The sequence below is a fragment of the Charadrius vociferus genome, unplaced genomic scaffold (assembly GCF_000708025.1).
Source record: "Charadrius vociferus isolate BGI_N301 unplaced genomic scaffold, ASM70802v2 scaffold147, whole genome shotgun sequence".
Lineage (NCBI taxonomy): Eukaryota > Metazoa > Chordata > Aves > Charadriiformes > Charadriidae > Charadrius > Charadrius vociferus.
The window spans coordinates 5812833-5834389 of record NW_009649570.1 but is presented as its reverse complement, the minus strand read 5'-3'; the positions used below and the strand labels follow the sequence as shown (position 1 = coordinate 5834389).

The 21557-nt window shown below is 38.1% G+C and overlaps 1 protein-coding gene across 1 annotated transcript in view; it reads right to left on the bottom strand.

Annotated features, from left to right (window-relative positions):
- Nucleotides 1–21557, bottom strand: part of LOC104291038 (aldehyde oxidase 2-like) — a 47745-nt gene that overhangs the window by 395 nt on the left and 25793 nt on the right. Inside the window, exons 21-34 of the mRNA XM_009890236.1 lie at nucleotides 20354–20478; nucleotides 19065–19198; nucleotides 18295–18382; nucleotides 14435–14521; nucleotides 13656–13847; nucleotides 12159–12386; nucleotides 10204–10299; nucleotides 9167–9295; nucleotides 8348–8422; nucleotides 7934–7986; nucleotides 6910–7024; nucleotides 5824–5889; nucleotides 4307–4495; nucleotides 2209–2376 (exon numbers count right to left, since the gene is read on the bottom strand). Coding sequence (XP_009888538.1) covers nucleotides 2209–2376; nucleotides 4307–4495; nucleotides 5824–5889; nucleotides 6910–7024; nucleotides 7934–7986; nucleotides 8348–8422; nucleotides 9167–9295; nucleotides 10204–10299; nucleotides 12159–12386; nucleotides 13656–13847; nucleotides 14435–14521; nucleotides 18295–18382; nucleotides 19065–19198; nucleotides 20354–20478 — 1745 coding nt within the window. The remainder of the gene's footprint in view (nucleotides 1–2208; nucleotides 2377–4306; nucleotides 4496–5823; nucleotides 5890–6909; nucleotides 7025–7933; nucleotides 7987–8347; nucleotides 8423–9166; nucleotides 9296–10203; nucleotides 10300–12158; nucleotides 12387–13655; nucleotides 13848–14434; nucleotides 14522–18294; nucleotides 18383–19064; nucleotides 19199–20353; nucleotides 20479–21557) is intronic.

Here is a 21557-nt window from a genome sequence, read left to right as displayed (position 1 = left end):
CCTGATGACTGGATAACAACTTCACCTTTATTTAAATTCTAAGTTGTTACCCAGTGTTTGCACAACACCTAGCCCACAAAGGTTCTTGATCTTGGTTATGACTTCTATCCATATGAGAAAGTCTATCACTGCGGAAGACTTGACCACTGGATACCCTGCACAGAAGGTAACAGAAGTGGATGGATGTGGAGTTCACAGCCCCAAGCTCCAGGCAGGTTGAGGTCAGGGGGTCTCTAGCTGGCTACCATTAGAAGAGAGAGCGGCCCCCAGATTTGCCTGACCCAACTCATGTCACTTTTCATAGAGAAATTTTCAGCCTAGGTACAACACAGTTGCTCAAACTCAGGTCTGTGGGGCTTTTTAAGTTGAAAGCTTTAATTAATGGACCTCGTCACACTTTGGTCTGGTGTTTTCTATTTTCCACGCCGCCAACTGTTTGTTTAGTTTGCCTTCTGACTGGATTGAGGGGAGAATGGCTGCTAAACTCTTGCTGTTTATCTGTTTGATAATTGCTCCTATGCTTTACTCCTTTCATTATTTTTTTTAATCATTTTTTTCTTTTTCTCTTCAACTTATAAACAAATTTTGGGCAAGTGACAATGTCTTAAGCTATTCCAGATACATCTACTTTTACAGTGCCAAAAGGATGAGTACAATGCAAAACCTGTTGAAGTGGGGCTAAAACTATTAAGTCAGAAAACAACGTCATCATTTCCACCTTGTCCTCTTTTGTGAAGAAACCCTTGCATGATTATTGTTGGCTAGGACAGATAGGAGGAGGAAAGTCGTCTCTTGCCTCATAGTCTTACAAAAATAAGTACTCTCCAGCTGGCTACTGCTCTGTCCTGCCAACCCCTTCTAGCAAAGGAAATGCAAGATACAAGAAGAGCAGATTGAAGGCATTACTCTGGAAAGGAAGGCACAGAGAACTGCAAGGGTAAGGGTACATTTTCTTGCCATGCTCATTTTGAAGGAAGCAGAACCAAAGCCCACAGATGGTTATCCAAATAACTTCAGTGACCATGAGGGAAATTTCAATAAAAGGGCACAGTCCACCAATTGTGGGTATCTGTTCAATATGTGTGAGAGGGAAGATATTGGAAGACAGTGGTATGCCAAAACCAGCCAAATTTAGCACTGTGTTGCACTTCCACAGTGGCGAGCTGTACTGTTCTCAAACCTACACGTCAAATCCACAAAGTAATTACAGTGCCTGAGATAGGCAGAAAATGGACATCTTGCATGTTTGTCAAAAAAAAAAAAAGGAAGATTGGTGTATCTAAAGTCCATTCTCCTTCTTAAGCCCATCATTTCAGCGCTTGCTGAATGTCTCTTCATTCTAGAAAACAAACAAGAGAGACCATGACTTGAAGGTGAATGTGAAGGGCTGTTATAAACCCAGCTGGAAATGGATTGTACCATGGGAAGAATCATTGCCAGCCTCTGCTTTTTTGTAAAAATCCAGGATGTGTTCACTCTAGCAGCTCTAGGAATACTTCTCAGATCCTGACATAGAAAATGAGCTTGTAAGAAGTAACTGGGACCTAGACAGTTTAGGCCTTTACAGTGAATAACTTAAATTTGCACCCTTAGATTCTGTGGATGCCACTGTCAATGGTGATGCTTGCATGGAAACATAAATCTAAAATTTTTTTATTTGGGAGTGCTCTTGTGCACACAGCCTTTGTTCTAAATATTATGACAAGACCTGGATGCATGTCAGCCTGTATTTCCATCTCCCTGGTTTTCAAGGAAGAAAGGAAGGAAACTGGCATATATGGTTCGTATATGGTTCGAAGTGGAATCAGTCTACACCATGAGCAGAGGACAAGTGATGGAACACACCTACTCTGTGTCTAGACACAGTCATAGTTCCTAATAGAGATGCAAATAAAGTGACACTAAACCCAAAGTCAGGCTATAATCTGAAAAGTACCTTCAAGGGCTTTTAGATTAAAAGAGATACATGAATTGGAATCATTACCACTGAGAAAATAGCACAGGTTCCTCAGTTCTGGACTGTCACTTCTTGTTACTCCATCAACATAGCTGAGCAAAGCACCACTGATTAACATACAAAGCTCTGCTAATTGTGGTATGTTGAAGAAAAGAGATTTAGCGCACTGATTAGTCTATGTGCACAGTCCATTCAGCTTAAAGAGAATTGTGGAGTTGGCTGGCTCACTTAAGAAATGAAAACACCCTTACCATCTCAGTAAAGACATCATCACAGGCCATGCGAATCCGCTCAACAGTCAAGGGGCTGTTTAGTGTGAAGTCCAGGGGCAGTCCTCTTTCTTTCCGTGCAGCAGCCACAGCATCTCGTATTGCAAAGAACACAGAGCTGCCCAAGAAGAACCCGGCCTCACCCATGCCCTGACAGAGAAGAGAGGCAGCTGGAGAGACTGGCCTTAGAAACTGGCAACAGAGAGTTAAATCAGCACATCTCTGCTGTAGTTACCTGAAACACACTGAATCACAACAGCTCAGTATTTGGTCAAGTCCAGCATATTTGGATTCAACAATTTTCCTTGGATCTCTGAGAACTTTCAAATCAGAAAAACATCCAAGGACCAGGATTGGGATGCTAGGGATCATTTTAAAATTCACAATACAGCTACACTATCAAAAAAGCTTCCTGCTGGGACTTCAGTGCTCACATTATATAGCCATGAAATAACTCGTGACTTCTCATGTAAGTTACCTTTTCTATATCCAAGTGGAATTAATTCTACATGATGAAACAAGACAGACACCCATCCCCACCACCCCCTTGGCCCCTGTTGCATGGATAAATTTTGTGCTGTCTAATTGTGATAAGAAATGTGCTCTTTGTCTCTATTTTCTTCATGTGGAAGAGTTTGTTTACTCATTTACAATTACATAGTGTAAATAGGCCATAAGAATATGGAGTGGATTTTCTTCTGGAAATTCCTATTCCTTTGTGTACTGGTTTTAGCTGGGAGAGAGTTAATTTTCTTCATAGTAGCTGATATGGTGCTATGTTTTGGGTTTGTGCTGAAAACAGCGTTGATAACAGAGGGATGTTTTAGTTACTGCTGAGCAGTGCTTATACAGCATCAAGACCTTTTCTGCTTCCCAGACTGTCATGCCAGTGAGAAGTCTGGGGGTGCACAAGGAGTGGGGAGAGGATACAGCTGGGACAGCTGACCCCAAATGACCAAAGGGATATTCCATGCCACATGGAATGCCTTGGGCAACCTGGTCTAGTGAGAGGTGTTCTTGCCTATGGCAGGGGGGTTGGAACTCGATGATCTTCAAGGTCATTTCCAACCTAAACCATTCTATGATTCTATGATGTCATACTCAGCAGTAAAAGCTGGGGGAGGAAGAAGGAAGGGGAGGACATTCGAAGTTATAGTGTTTGTCCTCCCAAGTAACCATTATGCATGATGGAGCCCTGCTTTCCTGGAGATAGCTGAACACCTGCCTGCCAGTGGGAAGTAGTGAATTCCATTCCTTGTTTTGCTTTGCTTGCACACACAGCTTTTGCTTTATCTATTAAACTGTCTTTACCTCAGCCCACAAGTTTTCTCACTTTTACCTTTCCAATTCTCTCCCCCATCCCACCAGGTGCAAGTGAGTGAGCGGCTGTGTGGGGCTGAGCTGCCTACTGGCGTTGAACCAGGATACTCTGTCATACCTGCTTTAGATTCAAGGCTGGAACAGTCGGCGTCCCTGTCTTTTAGTAGCCAGAGGCCTACACTCCCTAACTCCCCTTTTATTTTGAGGTGCTTTTTTTTTGGCTTTTATTTCGAGTCTATGAACAGTGCCCAATTCTAGTACTGGGTACCTCCTCAAAGGATGATGTACCTTTAGAAAGAATGGTGCTCTGCCGTGGTTGGGCTCTATTCCCATGCCTATGATAGGTTTCCTGTGAGATTCTAGAAAGTCACTTAATCTCTTGTGTCGTGACTTCTCAGCCTTTAAAAAGGATTATATTATTTCCTTCTTCCAACTTTTCTCCTCTAGGAAGTTTAAGCTGTTCAAGGTGGACTTTTTCACTTTTGATGTATAGCACAACGTGTAGATACAAAAAAGTTTCAATTTTGATTAGAGTTTCTAAGTGCTACTATAATACCAATAAATTATAGGAAGAAAATTAGTCCAAAACCTCAGAACATTGGTGTTTCACCATTTAAGTACAATCTGTTCCATGGCTGAAACTGGATATTTTTGGGGGGGGTGGGGTGGTGGGGAGAAGACTACCATACCCTTCAGTCACTTACAGTTTTGCAGCAGAATCACCTGGTGTGCTTGCAAACAGTAAGTTTGGCGTGTTTACCTTGGAAGAATAGATAGCAATTGAGTTGCGTGAGTTTGGCAGTAAATAGACATGGAACTGCTCAGGAATGTCACAGATGGCAGGGATCTTATATGTATCTGGGCCAAGAGTGAGCTGCTCTCCTTCTGGGGAAAAGTAGATTTCTTCCGATGTATAAAGACCAACTCCCTGAATGAAGGCCCCTTCAATCTGAGGAAAGAAAAAAAGGTGAACTTTTGCATCTCATTCGGTCATTTTAAAAGATAAAAACATATATACAATTAGACTTACTTTCTAAGGTTATACATGAACTGGCACCTTTCCTTCCAAATGCAGAAATTAGCCAACATAGACCAAAATAGGACCAAGCTGTCCTCATGTGACTTATACAAATATTTTCATTGGCTCAAGTTCTACTTTTCCTTATTCCTAGCTAAACTCACTGTAACTAGTACAGTTACCTTTGATTCACTTTGGCAAAATGGAAAGTTGAGTGAAATCCACTGACTTCAAACTTATTGCCACAGGAACTCCAATGAGGAGATAGTTGTCCAGGGACTATGACATAAATAGTCTGCTCAATCTGGTATTTGGTTAAAAAGATTTGCAGATAGCTAATGGAATTTATTCTAGAGAAAAAACATCTCAGAGATAAATAGGTGATAGGTTATAAGAGACCATCCTAAAGTAGGAAGGAACAACTGGTGAGTAGAAACGTGGGCTAAGACAGTGGTGACGTAAACACTGCTGCGAGGTGAACATAGAATTGAACTGCTAAGAAAGAATGATTTGACAAATTTGGCAATTCTTGGATGTGCAAAATAAACATAGCCTTTTAGGCAAAGGACAAGTATTTGAGGACAAGCCTTAACAGGATAAATAAGCAGGATAAGAAAGGCTTTTAAATTTAGGCCATATTTTTAGGAGCATTTCCTTTAACTCTGCAAAGAAATGTCAAGTATTTTTTACACTATGAGTTCATCACCACTTTCTTGTTTACAAACTATTAGTGAGTGACACCACTTTTGTCACTATTCAATTTGTCTGTAGGTATAGGTAGTTGAATTCATAATACAAAGCTATGGATATAACAGACCTTTAAAGAAAGGTTTGTTCCATGTCAATCTCTTTTTCCATTACATTTGAATTTCTTATCACAGATGAAGTCAACAGTGTTCTGCAGCTGGTTAAGATTTAGCCCTCAGTCCATAATTCTGGGGTAGAGTAAATTGATCAGGAAAACATCATAAGGAGATTCAGGGTGCTAATCCCAGAAGACATTTCCGAAGTCTGTTGGCTCTTCTTTTCTCATCACTTCTCAGAAGATGAATAAGAAGCAGAAAATTTAACCTAGTATTTTTTATAGCTGCAAATAAAACCAAATACTAGTACATTGTCAGTCGAGCACCCTGAATGTTAATGGGTAGTGTCTCATAGGCTTTTGTGGCTATTAAATTGACCAATAACATCAATCATTTAGGCACAAAGAGGAATGTTCACTCACATCTAATATAAAGCAAAACCATGGAAGTTCATACCTGTCCTATATCTATAGCTGGATTTATGCTAAAACAGGCATCCATGACAATGTCTGTTCTGACGTTCTGTTAAACAAACAAAAGGAGTTATAAAGTTATATTTAAAATACAAAACAACAAAGGCATCCTAAACAATATATAGTTTCACCCATGAAAGATGTATCATCCAAAGTATTATGAATTTATTCTGAAACATGAAAGCTACTTGAGACAGGCTGTGTTGATGGGTAGATAATGCATTTTTGGTGGTTTCCTGAAACTTGGAATATGATGTGCACATCCCATATTCAACAGGATGATCATGGATTCGAGAATGGCTTTGTTGCTTGTTCTCCTACAGAATCTGAATTGCTTGAAGTGATATTTAGCTACTTCCTATGCTGTATGCACAGGAAGCACAGGCACCTGAACAGAAGTCCAGGGTGGGGACAGGGAAGGATGTCTATTGGACTGCCCTTATACAAGGTCCAGTGTCTTCTCCTCCCAAATCCCAGCCTGGTGGGTCTCAGACCTCAGTGATTTTGGAGTCAAACTCCTTATGGGCTGCTAGATGTCTGGCAGTCACTGCAGCCAAATGTGCTGCCCCAGTAGCCAGAAGACATTGGGTTGGTCTCCATACAATGCTGCTGAGAGCTATCCCTGTGCTAAATCTCCTTTGCAACACGTCATGTCATGTGACTATGGCTTCACCTGTTTTAAATGTAACTCTGTTGAAAACGGGACTGTAACTAATGATGTGGTCTTGCTGTTGAAGACCTGTAGGGAGATGTTCAGAAAGTCTAATTGAATTTCAAATCCATTATATACGGTAGAAACATCAGACCTTTATTTTCTGCTGTTCTCATAGTGTTTCCTGTTCTTATGGTTAACATCAGACTTCTATCACAAGAACAGGATGAACAAATCATATTGTAAAGGGCACTATAACCATTTATTGTTCTGCTGGCATTTTGTTGAGTACATTCAACAGACTATGTCTCTGTTCTTAGTCAAAAGAAGCAAAAGAAAAGGATTATCATATCAATGCAATGGTGGTGAGAAATTCACCCAACTCTGCTTCCAGTTCATTGTATTTTTTGACATTACCTTGTGGGCTCCTGTCAAACAGTCAATTTCTACTTCAGAACACGCAGCTCCAAAGAGAAAATATGGGAATGCATGGCCTTTCTTTGTGTCCCAGTTCATGTTTGTAACATAACCTCTGGAGGAAGTAAGAACATCCCTCAGATTAGATGAATTTGATCAAGGTACCCCCCTCTGCCTATCCTTGTCCTCACTGTTGAGACCACTACAGGAATCATAGAATCATCTAGGTTGGACCTTTAAGACCATTGAGTCCAACCATCAACCTAACACTGCCAAAACCCACCACTAAACCATGTCCCTGAGCACCACATCTATCTGTCTTTTAAATACTCCCAGGGATGGCAATTCCACCACTTCCCTGGGCAGCTTGTTCCAATGTTTGATAACCCTTTCTGTGAAGAAATTTTTCCTAATATCGAATCTAAAGCTCCCCTGGTGTACCCTGAGGCCATTTCCTCTTGCCCTGTCTCTTGTTACTTGAGAGAAGAGACTGACCCCCACCTGGCGACAACCTCCTTTCAGGTAGTGGTAGAGAGCAGTAAGGTCCCCCCAAGCCTCCTTTTCATATAACATGATATATCATAAACTCTCTAAGCTAAATATTTTCATAGGATCTCTATAGTCAAAGACAATCTAGGGTGTAGCACCACTGATAAATATATGTTGTGTGGGATGGTTTGTGAGGATAGGAGAGTTGCAAACCATTATGGCCATGGAACAAAATTCCTTGTGGAACTCGTGTGTCCTACTGTAGTTGACCTTGGAGAAGACTCTGTGCATCAACTATTAAATTAGCCCACCAAGAATATCAAGTGCTTCTGAAATCAATATGGGTTGAAGAGAAGAATTCCTCTTGTCTAAACACTGCAGTCTCTGGTCCAGGCAACTTCTTAATTGTTTGTGTGCTGCATCTGATATGGCCTTGAGGAGGTTGAATGGGGACGTTTTTATCCTTCCTGCAACTTATTGACAAAGTAGCACCTCTGATGACAAGAAATTAAAAAAGACTAATGGTTTTCCTTACTTGAAATAGCCAGTAGCTGAAAGACTGATGCTCTGCTTGTGAGCCTCGCTGATCTGCAAAAGGTATACTCATTATTAAAGAGAGAAAATAATTTTTTTTTTACCTCATATTTAAAGAAAAAGTGAAACTTAAAAAAAAAATAATTAAAAAAAGGAGCCCTGAGTAAAAGCTTTACATACCCTTGTACTCTGAACAAGTCTTTAGGAAAGGACATATTGCAAAAACTCTAAAGTTGGGTAGATTTATTAGGAAATTGTGTTGCACCACTTGCTTTTACACTGTTTCCCCTCCTCCTCTCCTCCAGTTTACTTCATACAGGGAGGCTCCTTCCTCCCTCCAGAAGAAAGGCAGTTTTCACTCTGCACTGATGGGTTAATCATAATCTAAGAGTAAGAAACAGAGAGAGACATTTACCCAGTCTTCCCATTTGCCATTAGGATTGTCTCTTCGTATAGGGTCCAGACGCTTCCAAAGGATTTGGCAAGCATCCTAGGGAGGAAGAAGGTTGGGCATCATTGACCAACCCACAAACCCAAATCTATCTGCTGTTTTCAAAGCAATACAAGTTCTTTCTTGGTGAAGCTAGTTTGTTAAATTCATTCTGAGGGTCATAACTCTGTTAATTTACCTACAGTTTACTCTGCTAATTGCCAGCTAGAAAGCAACACTTTGCAAAGAGTGGCATTGGCATCTGCTCTAATACAACTGAAGTCTTCACATACTAGGCTATCACTGAAACCATCAACAAAAAGAAGATAAAGGACCTCACTCTCCTCCTATTTTTATTTACTAGATAGAAAACCACTGACTTGAATGTTTTATTACAAATTAAATGAAAGCAGAATTGGTCCCAAAGCATTTAAGTGGATAAGGGCGTTCCAGTCTGATTTTTAAAAAAAGTACCTGAAATATAACTTATGCTAAACTTTCCTTTAAATTGTGTTTAAATACAGAATAAAGTGAAAATCCATAAATTTATCTAGTGGCAATCTAAAAAAATCACCTCATTTGTAAATCTTATACAGTAAAGCCAAAAAAAAGTGACCCTTTTAAACCGTGTTCTGTAATTTGCTTTGCTTTAAACTATGCATATAAAATAAATTTAGCAAAAGAGATTTTAAGATAAAAGAACTCACAGCTGCTCAAAACCAAAACCAAATTATGAATCCTCAGAGGGACATTCGTTATTCAAAAGAACCACTGATTATGAGAAAAAATGGTAATAAGTCTAACCTGGACTGCTCTTGCATTGATTTCTGTTCCGACTGATCCTGCTGTGTATTTGCCATTAGGTACAGTTGTTGTGCTTGTTTCACAGAAATGTATATATGACAATGGTATCTTCAGTTCACGACTGACAATCTGTAATAAATTAAACAAAAAGATATTCAGTCCCACTTGAAGATGCAATCTCAAGTCAGGAACTCATCATGTCATTCATCTCTCTTTATGTATACACATATGGATAAATGACCTAATTCAACCTTAATACTATGACTAGGACAAATGTAGAAGTCTTCCTTAGCAATTAAACTGTTAAAACAATATTATATACATAGACTCAGATAACAGAAGATAAGATAAACCAATATAATGCAATATTATATGTTTTGCCTCTAATTAATTGCTCTCCCTAATTAGCTTTTGGTTACATATGGAAAAATTTTTAATCAAGTTTTAAAAACAATGACTCATTCATGGATTTTTAAATCTTACCTGTATATTTTATTTTCTATCTATCTCATTTGAAATGGCTTGATTAGTTTGCGTTCCCACTTTTTTGTTTTTCGCAGTGTTCTAATATTCAGATGTTCATTCAGCTCATTTTGAAGGAGCAGCCTCAATTTAGCTCCAAAAATGACCTATTTGGCACATAGTTTTGCTTATCACTATTTACACCAGAAATGTATAAAAATTAACTGATTATGTCATTGGTGTTGGATACACTACAAAGTTAAATTTTCAGCACTTTAACTCCCTCTGAAAAAAAACATTGAGTCATTTTTGAGACATAAGTCTGTATCTTATCTATCCTGATAACAGCGATGTTTCCATAAAGATGTTCATCTCCTTTCCAGGTCTTGAAAGATCACTTTGATTATAGCTTATATTTTTCCTAAGTTTTATCTTCATCAATAACTCAGAAGCAACAACCCAACACTAAACTTAGCTTTCTTATCTCTATAGAATTTGCCAATTGCACTTCTTCCTATTGGCTCAGTTACCTTTCCTGTTGTATTTTGTTTACCCTCAGATGCTAACCCACTCACCTGTAATATCTTAGTGTGAATTCCTTGTCCCAGTTCAATTCCACCATGAGTGACTAGCACAGACCCATCTATATAGATATGGATGAGAGCTCCAGCCTAGAGAAAAGCCACAGAAACTTGGTAATTTTCTTACTGCACTAAGCAAAGGTGCATAAGAAAAAGAACAAGGCAAAGACAGATTTCATTCACAAGAATCAGTATATTATTAAAAGGGAGCGGAGATTCTCCAACAGCCTCACAATAACAAATTTCACTGCTGTAAGACAGGATAGACTCTAAATGAGCTAGTAGTTATTCACATGAGTTTTGCAGGGATCACAGTAATTAGTTCAAATAACAGAAAAGCATATTTTTCTTCTCGTGAAACTGGGTGAATTAAGAACATGCTGACTCTAGTTATAATGTATGTGTAGCCCCGGATACTATTCCCTCCTCATCCACAATAAGAAGAGGACAGAGCAGACTTTGAACCTAGAATCAAAGGCATTTTGGACAGATGGCAGGTATCTCCTGCTACAAACATCTACAGAACTTTTCTTTTAGAACAAACAATAGCAGAGTTGTACTCTTGTTTTTCTGATTAGTCCTAGTCCTTTCTGTTTGCATGTATCCATACAGGGTAATAATAAGCTGATGTTCATAGTACATAATTTTGATGGAGCAATGACACAACTGCTTTTCCATTCTCTTTCACAGGCTGTCAAAAGGATGGCTTAGAACCTGATTCACTTTCTGTTTGTATTTTGGTGCAGCCTTGTATTAATAAAAAGCTATCTTAAACGGGAAATGCAAGAAGCAGGCAGAAATGGAAATGATTCATGCTAAAATCCGGAACAAATAAATTCCCAAGGAATGGTGATGAAAGGAATCAATCTCATACAAGCCATCCACTCCTATGAAGGAACAAGTGGATATGAAAGAGAACTAGAAATTCTGTAAAGAGACATTTTGCTGTAGCATGCAATCAGCTACCAATACTCAGAGCAAACAGTAGACCCTGAGAAATGTTGTGAAATACAGTGCCTCCAGGATGGCTTTTTATCTGTTATTAATTCTACATTGAGAAATAATGGTCATGTGATCTCTTTGGTGCCAACTTGTGAAGTTTGCAATCAGATAACATTTTGCTGATGTCAGTTAGAGTCTTAGCTGACAGAGTCAAGATTAAGCTATAAACCTCCGAGATTTAGATCTAGATTTTTGGAAATTCAATGCAATGCCTGAGCTTTATTTTGAAGGTTTTGGTGAAATGTAACCATTATTTATGCTTTTTTTTTGACCTTTGGTATTAGATGAATTGTGATCCCTAGATTCAATGTTTCTTTACCATAAGCATATGAAATATATTAATGTGTCTCTGAGCTCTTAATCTACAAACTTGTGCAGAAACAATCAAGAGAGGGAACAAACAACTAACATATGAACAATGTGGATTTACTTTTTCATACATTGTACTCTCATAAACAAATAAAAATGTTCTTTTAACCTGAAACTCATTTGAAAGAATTTTTGGTTCAGGGCATGAATTAAAAAAAAAAAAAAAAGTGAGTTATTTAGCTTTATGCTGGATAAAGATAGCATGTTGGGAATTAGAAATTCACATTTCTGTGAGGTGAATAATCATAGAATAGTTTGGGTTGAAAGGGACCTTCAACCCAAGGGAAAATCATCTAGTTCTTCCTCCTCTGCCATGGCCAGGGACATCTTTCACTAGATCAGACTGCTCAAAGCGCCATCTCATACTGAGCAAGCATTTATCAAGAGATCAGCCAGACAGAGTGATATTCTTTCTGAAAGACAGTATATCTCAGTGGATGATATTTTATGATAGTCCAGCATGTTGGAATTATTTTCTCTTTCTCTTTCCTTCCTGCCTGTAGAGATTATACTTCCTCTAGTTTTGAAGAGGAAAGTAGAGATCTTAGATCATAAAAGCACTATTTCAAAGAGGTTACCTGATGAAAATAAGTTGCATTAAATCCAACAGAAAACTTCATGGGAATGATGGCAATCCCTTTCTTTTTCCAATAATTTTTCACGTTAAATTCTTCCACCATTGCTTTTCTGTTGTAGTAGTCAGACTTGTCCAAACATTCTTTCCAACATTTCCACAGATTCTCTGCATCAAACTCTTCCTTGAAGGATGTTAGGTTAACTCCTTTGTACATGTTTATTTCCCTAACCTAAACAGCAAATAAATTTACACAGTGCTGAAAATAAACATCGCCTTATAATATATTGACATGTTATATGTAATATAATGACATGTCTTATAATGATTTAATGAAATAATTAACAGTTATCTTTAATAACATAATGTCATATCCCTTTCTTGAAGGAAATCACTGCTTAAATGGCCTGATTTTTTTGCTCATGTCAAATGCCTGTGAACTTAAGTGGTGTCAGTGGGATTGTTCGTGTGACTACTCAATGCAAAGAAGGTTGGTAAACTCAAATTGTATATAAGACTAGACAAAAAAACCACAGAACAACATGGAGCCAGGTGGAGCTCAATAGTGGTGATATAAGAGTATAATGGATACCTGGCAAATCTCAAGGAGACTTTTGAAAGTGGTGAGAGAACACTTGTGACATGTAAGGAAACCTTAGAGCAGCTCTGGGCAAGGCACTACCTTGACACGAGGAAATAAATCAAAAGTGTGGAGCAAAGCTTGGGCTTGGAGATAGCAGGTGGATAAATGAAAGCAGAAGTTAAAGCTAAAAAACCTGTTTGGCCTTTGGAGATGTGTCTGAAAGATTTCCTGAAATGTGGTAGTGGACAGCAAGTAAATGGGAGAGGGAAAAGATTCAAAGAAATAGGGAAAAGACACGATGGTTGGCATCCTAGGAAAGTAAAATGATTTATAAACCATAGTTTGGATATACAAGAGGTTGGTACATATGAAAGAGGAAAAGCTTACACTATCAAGGCAGTGTGTAAGGATAGATCTTGAAGATTGGACAGGAAATGGCAACAATTAAAATTGTTGGGAAACTGTCTCCGAAGGCTGGGGAGAAACCAGAAGTGTCAACCTGGTAACTGAGATGACAGGAGCTGGCTAATTAAACTGTTGAGAGATGGATAGATAGAAAAGATGGAAAGTCCATTTCTGGGAGGCTGAAATGCAGGTGATAGCTGAACATACACAAAGTGATCTCAAACTGGTCAACAGTACAAGAGATTATACTGTTTTGACTGAAGCTGGTCATATGAATGGCAGTCATCAAACATTTTGCAACAGATCCTGGGCCAGTTTTCTCCACTCTTACCTGTATTGTATCAAATATTATTCCATGGAAGCCTAGGTGATGAATAAAGTACTATTCAGCCCAAGTCAAGTTAGTAGATCTGGTCCTACAAGACCTGGCTTAAGCAAAAGGAGCTTCTGACAGTCTAGGTCCTATAATTCTCTGTTATCCCACGTCTTATTTGTCAGTGTTAGTTCTTTTACCTTCTCATGTGGTAGGCCAGTCTGAGTCGCCACAGCCACAACACAGGTCTCCACAAACAGACCAGCTTGGGGAAACCCAAATCCTCGGAAGGCAGTATTAGAAGGCAAATTAGTCTTGCAGGCATGGCCCCTGACTCGGAGATTTGGGATACTATATGCATTGTCCACTTTCAACACAATGTACTCAATCACCTGTAATAAGAGATTGTAGTTGCTAAAATGGTTCAATTTCCTTTAGAAGTGAAACCTATGAAAGACATTCAAGAGACCAATGAGATATAATTGTTTTAAGGAGGAGTAGAACTACTCTCAGGAGGCCTGTTCTGCTGTTTTTTACACCAATTTAAGTAAAGAAACCGTGTTTAAATCAGAGAAAGTACATTTAACTCATAGGAATTACAATAGCATAAAGAAGAATTACTGAGGGAAAAATCAGACCTTCAGTTTTGGTGAAGCGAAGGAATAACCTGATGATAATAGACTACCTAATAAAAATTCTTGTCTCTGTGTCTTCAATGAACTTTTAAATCTGAATTTACTATGTCCAATTATCACCTGACAGGAAATATTGTACCTTCTTAATGATATTCTGTAATCGACATCTGGGCCACAGATGCATTTTTACTTTAGACAGATCAGAGTTGTGCTTAACAAGAATAGACATAGTCTTATGAGAAATAAATTGTGACAAAGAGCTGTTTTGGGGTTTTTTTGTTTGTTTGTTTGTTTTTTTGTGGCCAGTTCAGTCAGCTAAGTGGTATCAGCAAAGAAGGACTTACCAACTCAGATTCATCTTTTGTACAGCCACCATTTATATAGCACTGAAAATCTGCAGCTATGATTCTACCATCATTCATGAATCCAACCTGTAATACAGCAACTGATGCATTAGTGGTCTTTTCTTTCATGTATTTCAAACTGCTCTTTAGAAATAAGCTGACCAGTTAACAAATACCACCTGAGGTTCAGACTACAGAACACAACGGGATTTTTTTCCACTGAATTAGAAAAATTACCTGAGTTGATTTCTCTCTCTAGGATGGTATCAGTTTGGATCTGAATATGCAAACCGAGAGCAAAATACATGTAAAACCCACAAAGCATCAGAATATATCAGCTGTCCACAAAGCTATTCTCCCATGTAGACATTGACTATACTCACACAGAGGCTTGTTCACCACTGTTTTCTGTATGAATAGAGACCACAAATAGGATGAAAAGATCACTAAAGAAAATATTAACCATGATTATGCTTATTCTGCTTTCTGAAGTATTCCTTTTGCAACCATCCATCATCCTGATGATTTCACCACCTAGACAACATAACAACATGAACCAATGGTGCATATATTTTGCAGATTACGTGTTCAGAAGTATCCACCAAATTTGATTTAATTCTAGTTCTGGTTCCTTCCTCTTTAACTTTTTTTAAACAAAGTAATATATGGGTTTATATTTTTAATAGTTCATATAATAGTATTTAAAGGGGAAACAATCATGAAAACTATAAAATAACTGGCGACCAACTTGTTAAATGATATAAACTGATGCAGATCCATCAGGATTAAGGACAAGAAAATAAGAGGTAATGAATGTTATTGCTGGCTAAATCCTGCATAGCTGCATGGATAGGATAAGAGATGGGACTGATGGGGAGAGTACTTTTTGCTTACTGTAGTTAAGCAATTCATGCAGGTTTTGCAGTTATTACATTTAAGTAAAGGGAAAGTTAGGGTTGGGGTCAGAGTTAGGATTAGGATTTGAGAGATCAAGATCAACATTCCTTATCCTTCAAAACCGTAACCATGACCCAAACTTTAGGAAAAAAATGGGAAGTTATAACTACATCAAAACAAAACTTGAACATAAGTCTATAGGGACTTATTGAATATTCAGTGAGAAGGATAATTCCTCCACGTTTTTTTTCTCCAAAAGCATAACCTTAGTCATGATTCATAATCTTTACCCTAGCTTTAAGATAGCTAATTAATGAATAATGGCACCAGAATGAATATGATTAGTTAATTGTTTCTTCTGCTCTAAATCCGTACCTAAATATTTAGCTCCATGTAAGATTGAACAGTAAGATGGAGCTCAGGGGCTCAGGAAAGACTGTAAAAAAAAGAAAAAGAATCAAACTCCACAATTCCCCTTCCCCCCACCAATATCCGAACCCTAGCTTTTACAATACTGTGGTAAACGGTATCTGCACCAAAACTAAATGTAAAGCATGCCTCCTTTCCAATACCTACTCTCCTCCAGGCTCAGGTGCTAAGGTAACATAGGAAATCAAACTCTAGAATATTTCCTCTCAAAAACAGTAACCTTAATGTTGGCCTAGCTTCTAGAATACTCAGGTAACCAGTATGTGTGCAAAATTTTAAAAAAATGCTAGAACTTCCTCCAGAAAATCTTGCTATTGTCTATACATGACTCAGCAAACTCATCTTTGCTTGTTTTCTTTAACATACTTCTAAATCTAAGCTTGACCTAAGCAATTCTGGATAAGTGATATCTGAATCAAAGGTTTGAAATATATGTCGAATATAAGGTATGACCCAGTCCTCATCATAGCTTAAAGGTCCATGTAAAATTTAGAAAGTCCTCTTGCTTTCTTCTTCCTAGGGACATAGATGGGTTCCCTAATGCAAATCTAAACCTATAATGGGGATTCTCAGTTAAAAGATGACTGTACCAAAATGAAACATAAGCCAAAATGAAATATAAGCCAAATTCTGCATTTCCAAGATACCTATCATAGTACTTCAGGAACCCATGCAAGTTAAAAAAAAAAGTCACACTTTTTATTCAACCCTTGACCCTAATCCTGACCTTAGAAATACTTTATTCTTTCAGCAAAACTAAACATAAGCCAGGAACGTCTATCAACTGCAGCCCTCATCCTACCTCTGGTACCTGTGTAAGACTCAAAAAAGATCCAAGATTCTAATTTCTTGTTTTTCCTAAACTTTACTGTAATGCTGATAGGGACTGAAAATATTGCCAGTGCCTTCCTCAAAATTAAACAGAAGATTTCCCTTTATTCTTTTCACGATTCCCAACTGCCTATGGAATAACTCAGGGGGAAAACAAATATCTTAGCCCTTGTTTTCTTCACTTTATTTCTAGCTTTAACCCTAACACTACCATCAGTGGTATCCACGTAACAGGAAGCTGCATGAAAACTAAATATAAGCCCTTTCCTTTTCTAAAAGTAAGGCTTATCAGAATTTTGAAGTTCGTAGATGATTCAGCTTCCATTCAACTTCCATTCCTTCTTTTCCTCATCTCTGCCTATATCTGCAACCTAAATCCTAATATTAATAATACCACTGTTATCAATATCTGCTAAGTTTAAATAAACTGTTCATTACTTAAAACATCACCATCATCTCAGACCAAGGACAAAACTGGTTATATTAGGCCTGTCTTCAAATGTGTCGGGTAACAGCTATATGAAATATCTTGGCCTGGAAGTTTTGGGTGATTGATATACACATATGCAGTATATGCAATTACTCAAACCTATGACCCCTGCAGGACTGAGAAATAGACCAAAATTCATCTTCCATTTTTTTCTGTGGCCACAGTTCTAGTACTTATTCCTAGTATCAAATATATATAGATGACCTATATACAGTATAGCAACTCTTCACTCAGCTAGCCCTCATCTTAGTTCCTGAAGTCCATGCAAGGCTCGTTAATAAACCAACTGTTCAACTACTTTTCCCCAAACCACAATCCTGCGCCTAACAACATATTTTATCCTAGATTCAATCATAATCAGGTAATGGATATGCATAAGAATATAAAATACATATGCTATTGACATCTGTCAGTCACAATCCCGTTCATTGTCTTATGGTTAACACAAGATTTAACCAAAAATTAAATTCTTCTCCTTCCTTTTCCCAAACCAATTCTAAACCTAATCTAATCACAGACAGAATCTAACAGTATCTTTGTGAGCAATATCTTCAGCAAAATAAAAAATATATACAGTCAGTCCCAGAAACACTTGTCAGGCAAATTCTACAGCTCACACAAGAGTCAACAGGAAAACCAACTCCTTAGCCCTTCTTTATCCAAACCATATTGAACCATAAACCCTGTCCTGGAGAGTTTTTGTGTGTGCAAATCATACACAAACAACAAAGAGAAGGTGTTTTCCGCTGCTACCACCGGTTGCCAAGCTGACTTCAGTGCTGGCATTGTCTACCCACTTCTTTTTAACGTAAGGATTTAGAAGTCAAAAGGAAGAGTTTTGCCACTAGCTGAATCTTGCATTACCTTGCTTCGCATCTGAGAAGCGGGTCATATTAATTCTGACTTATGTACTTGTCATCTGGGGATGGGGTAGGGCTGACGTTAGCAGTATTTTGGAGTAAGAAAAGGGATGGATAGCTCTGCTTTTTCTGGATATTGCATGGGCTGTAGGAATACGGTGGTAGCTGTTTTGATTCATAGTATTTGTCAGGGTACTCTTAGGACTCAGGCAACGTTGGTGCTGGGTTAGGATTTCAGAAGAGGAGGAGTTTGGTTTCTTGCTGCATCTTGATAGTCAATGAAATGATGCTGATTTGCCCCAGAAGAAACTATCACCCAGTAATTGAGCAAAATGCCTTCTGCTCTTACTCACTTTATATTTTCCAAAGAAAGGGTGCCGTCCACCAGTGATTAACATATCCATATTTCTTTCAAGGGTAAAACGGACTGGACGCCCGGTCCTAAAGTGAACGTGAAAAAATACACTTTTATTACAGCCTATTCATGCAGATTGCAAACACATTACATGTAGACACTCAAACTCCTAGTGGTGGCAATAAATCAGTCCATTGTGTGTTCTAGTTTCTTATTAACCTACCATGCCTGAGTTTCAGCTGATTTAGTGGATTTAATTTTCTTTTTTTTTGGCTACAGAAACAAAGTAGAGGAAATGAGCTTTTCAGTGGTTTCTCTTTAGCTTCTCAATAGGGAGATGCAAGTTCCATGAAGCGTGCACAGGGCATGGCAAGGAAGCCAGAGTAAAGGACAGCTCTGGCACAAAGGCCTGATGTGAGTACACCTATGTATTAGGATGAAAAACCACTTTCACTGAAGATGTGGAGTGAAATTCAAGCCACTGTGCCTGGGAAAGGCCTGAATGGCTGGGATTTGCACACAACAGCCCTGAGAGAAACTGTATGTGGCCTTTGTTTTGGCTCTCAGGTAGTAAATGAATTCTATTGCTAAAAGAGGAGAATTTTCAAGCCTCTGTCCAAGATATACTGCCAAAGAGATAAGAAAGATGGTGTCATCAAGATAACCTCCCAAGTAGGGTTCAGGACTGAAGTTCCTTTTTCATTCAGTCTTGTCATCTTTAATTTGTTTTAGTTAAATCAGTAACTTGATTTAATTAGATCAACTTACTTGTTGGCTGCCACTGCTGCAATTACAGCAAAGAGTGAAGGTTTAGTAATCTTCCCACCGAATGCTCCACCAACACGTTTCACATGACACATGATTTTATTGGACTGGAGGTTTAAAGCTGAAGCCACTAATTCCTGCAAAAGTGAACATTCAGGATTTTACCGAGAATTGTTACCTACCAAAGTACATAAAAAAATGCCTATTTTCCATGGCTAACCATATATGAAAAGCTACCAGGTTTAAGAGTCCTGGGCAGAAAACTACAGTTGCTACAGAAACAAGCAAACAAAAAATATTTCAAACAAGTAAAGATGCGAATGAAAGCACAATCTAGTCTTTAAAGAATAGTGGAAATGTAAAAATAGCTCCATAAACTAGTTTGATTATCTGATGCCAGATATGAAAAACTCTACATAGAAATGCAAGCTTCACCTGCGGCTGGAGATAAAGCATCCACTAAAATGTCAAGCTGAGTGAGTGTTTACAGCACACTAGACTAGACAGTGCAGCTAAAATACTGACAAACCATTGCCTCCTGAAAATATCTCTGACAGTGCTTCCAGAGATGCAAATAGAGATTTAACTTGCTGGGCTGACAGGGAAAGTTTAAAAAAATGAAAGACGGTGCTGAACTACAAAAGCTAATCCAAAACATGTAGAAATTGACATATATTCTTTGAAACTTGTTTTCTACAGGTCTACAATCCAATTCTGATGTTAGCTAGGACCTGTTAACTTTTTTCCCATAATTTCATATGATTAATAGTCTGTTATTGTTTACATATTAGTTTATCATTATTTACACATGATTATGACCCCATAATCATCAATATAACTACTCACATAAGCAATACAACTTGTGTGAATACTGTTTCTAAAGCCGAAGACACTCATTACTGCAAAAAAGTGATTGTCCAGGATTGTACTGAGGTTTGTCACTGATTTTAGGAGGATTTGGCCAATATATCTGAGACAGACTAGTCTTTTCTCAACAAGAAGATTACAGACATATTATCTATCCTTTGTTCATCCCATAGTAATATTGTTAATTTGTGTCTGTACTGCATTGGATAATACAAATAACACACGACCTACCGTTATATTCAGCTTCATGATTAGTAGTCAGGCCTCTTATTTTCATAAAAAGATTCAGATCAATTAATCTCAATTGGAAACACCATTAGGGAGTTTCAAGAGAAGCACAGAAGACTGAAAGCAACTCCTGGCTGTACAGTTCAGCTTTAAGGTTATTTAGGTAAGAAACATGTATCCTTAATACTTTGTTTTACCTGTACATCTGTTGCATGCTGAGTTGACACATACACGTCCATTTCTTTATCCTCAACTCTTGGAATAACAAGCACACTGTTTGTTTCCAGGTAAAAATGTTCCTGTCCTCCCATGTGTAATTCACCTATTATGTAAATAATGATACGAAAAACTGAGCTGGATTTCAAATGAACTGCGAGGAAATTCATATTTGCCTATATGTACATACGGCAGGGAAAAAGAGTTTTGTCACAGTAGAAAAAGTTTAATTTATTTCTTATTTCCTTGTATCTCAGGTTGACACCTTCTGGGATCTGTGTTTATTGAGAAGAAGTTATTCAATCACTTAATCCTTGTATAGTTTGTTGTTTTTTTGTTTTTTTTTCCCCCCAGGATAAGATCAGATATTGATTTAATATCTCATGCTTTTTCTTCTTTAGGATGTTGTATCTCTTCTACTGTAACAGGATTATAATGTCTTCTTCTGAATCATTCTGAGACACGACATTTGATGGTGAACAGTTGGAAAAAGTCCAAAGAAAAAAATAATCAGAGATCGTGAATCTACATAGAGAGACTGACAGAATTGAGGGGGCTCAGCCCACAGAAGTGAAGGAGGACATGAATCTTGAAATCCATGGAAAGCTGCTGCAAAGAGGAAGAGAATAGTCTGTGCTACATGGCCACAGTAGAGAGAACAAGAAGCACAGTAGTACTTAAATCGCAGTAAATTGTTAGCAATGAAGACAATGCTTCTAATGATAGGGATGGTAAAGCACTGGAAAAAATTGCCTGGGGAGACTGGAGAGTCTTCATGCTCAGAGGTGTCCAAGAGCAACTTAGATAAATCTGATCATTCTTTCAAACATGATACAGATAGAACTGATGTTGGAAAAAGGAAAAGGGGCTTATGGTCTGCTATGTTCCCTCCTGTGATCAAGCAGGTGTCAATTCATGTGTAGTTAGTATTCAGTGAAGAGAAAAACTCAGCTGCAGAAATCTGGGGAGTGATAACAGCAGAAGGCAGGTGTGATAATATATGACATGAGAGGACAATCACAAAAACCCACGAGCAGGACACATGAGTTGTCTAAGAATTTATAAGGTGCTCACTAACAAATTTCAAGTGTTAGAAACACAGAATTAGGGGAAGTATTAAAACTGGCCAAGCCAATGTTAAGAGAAGCATATAGTTATATCATATACCTTAATTTTAGTAAGTTT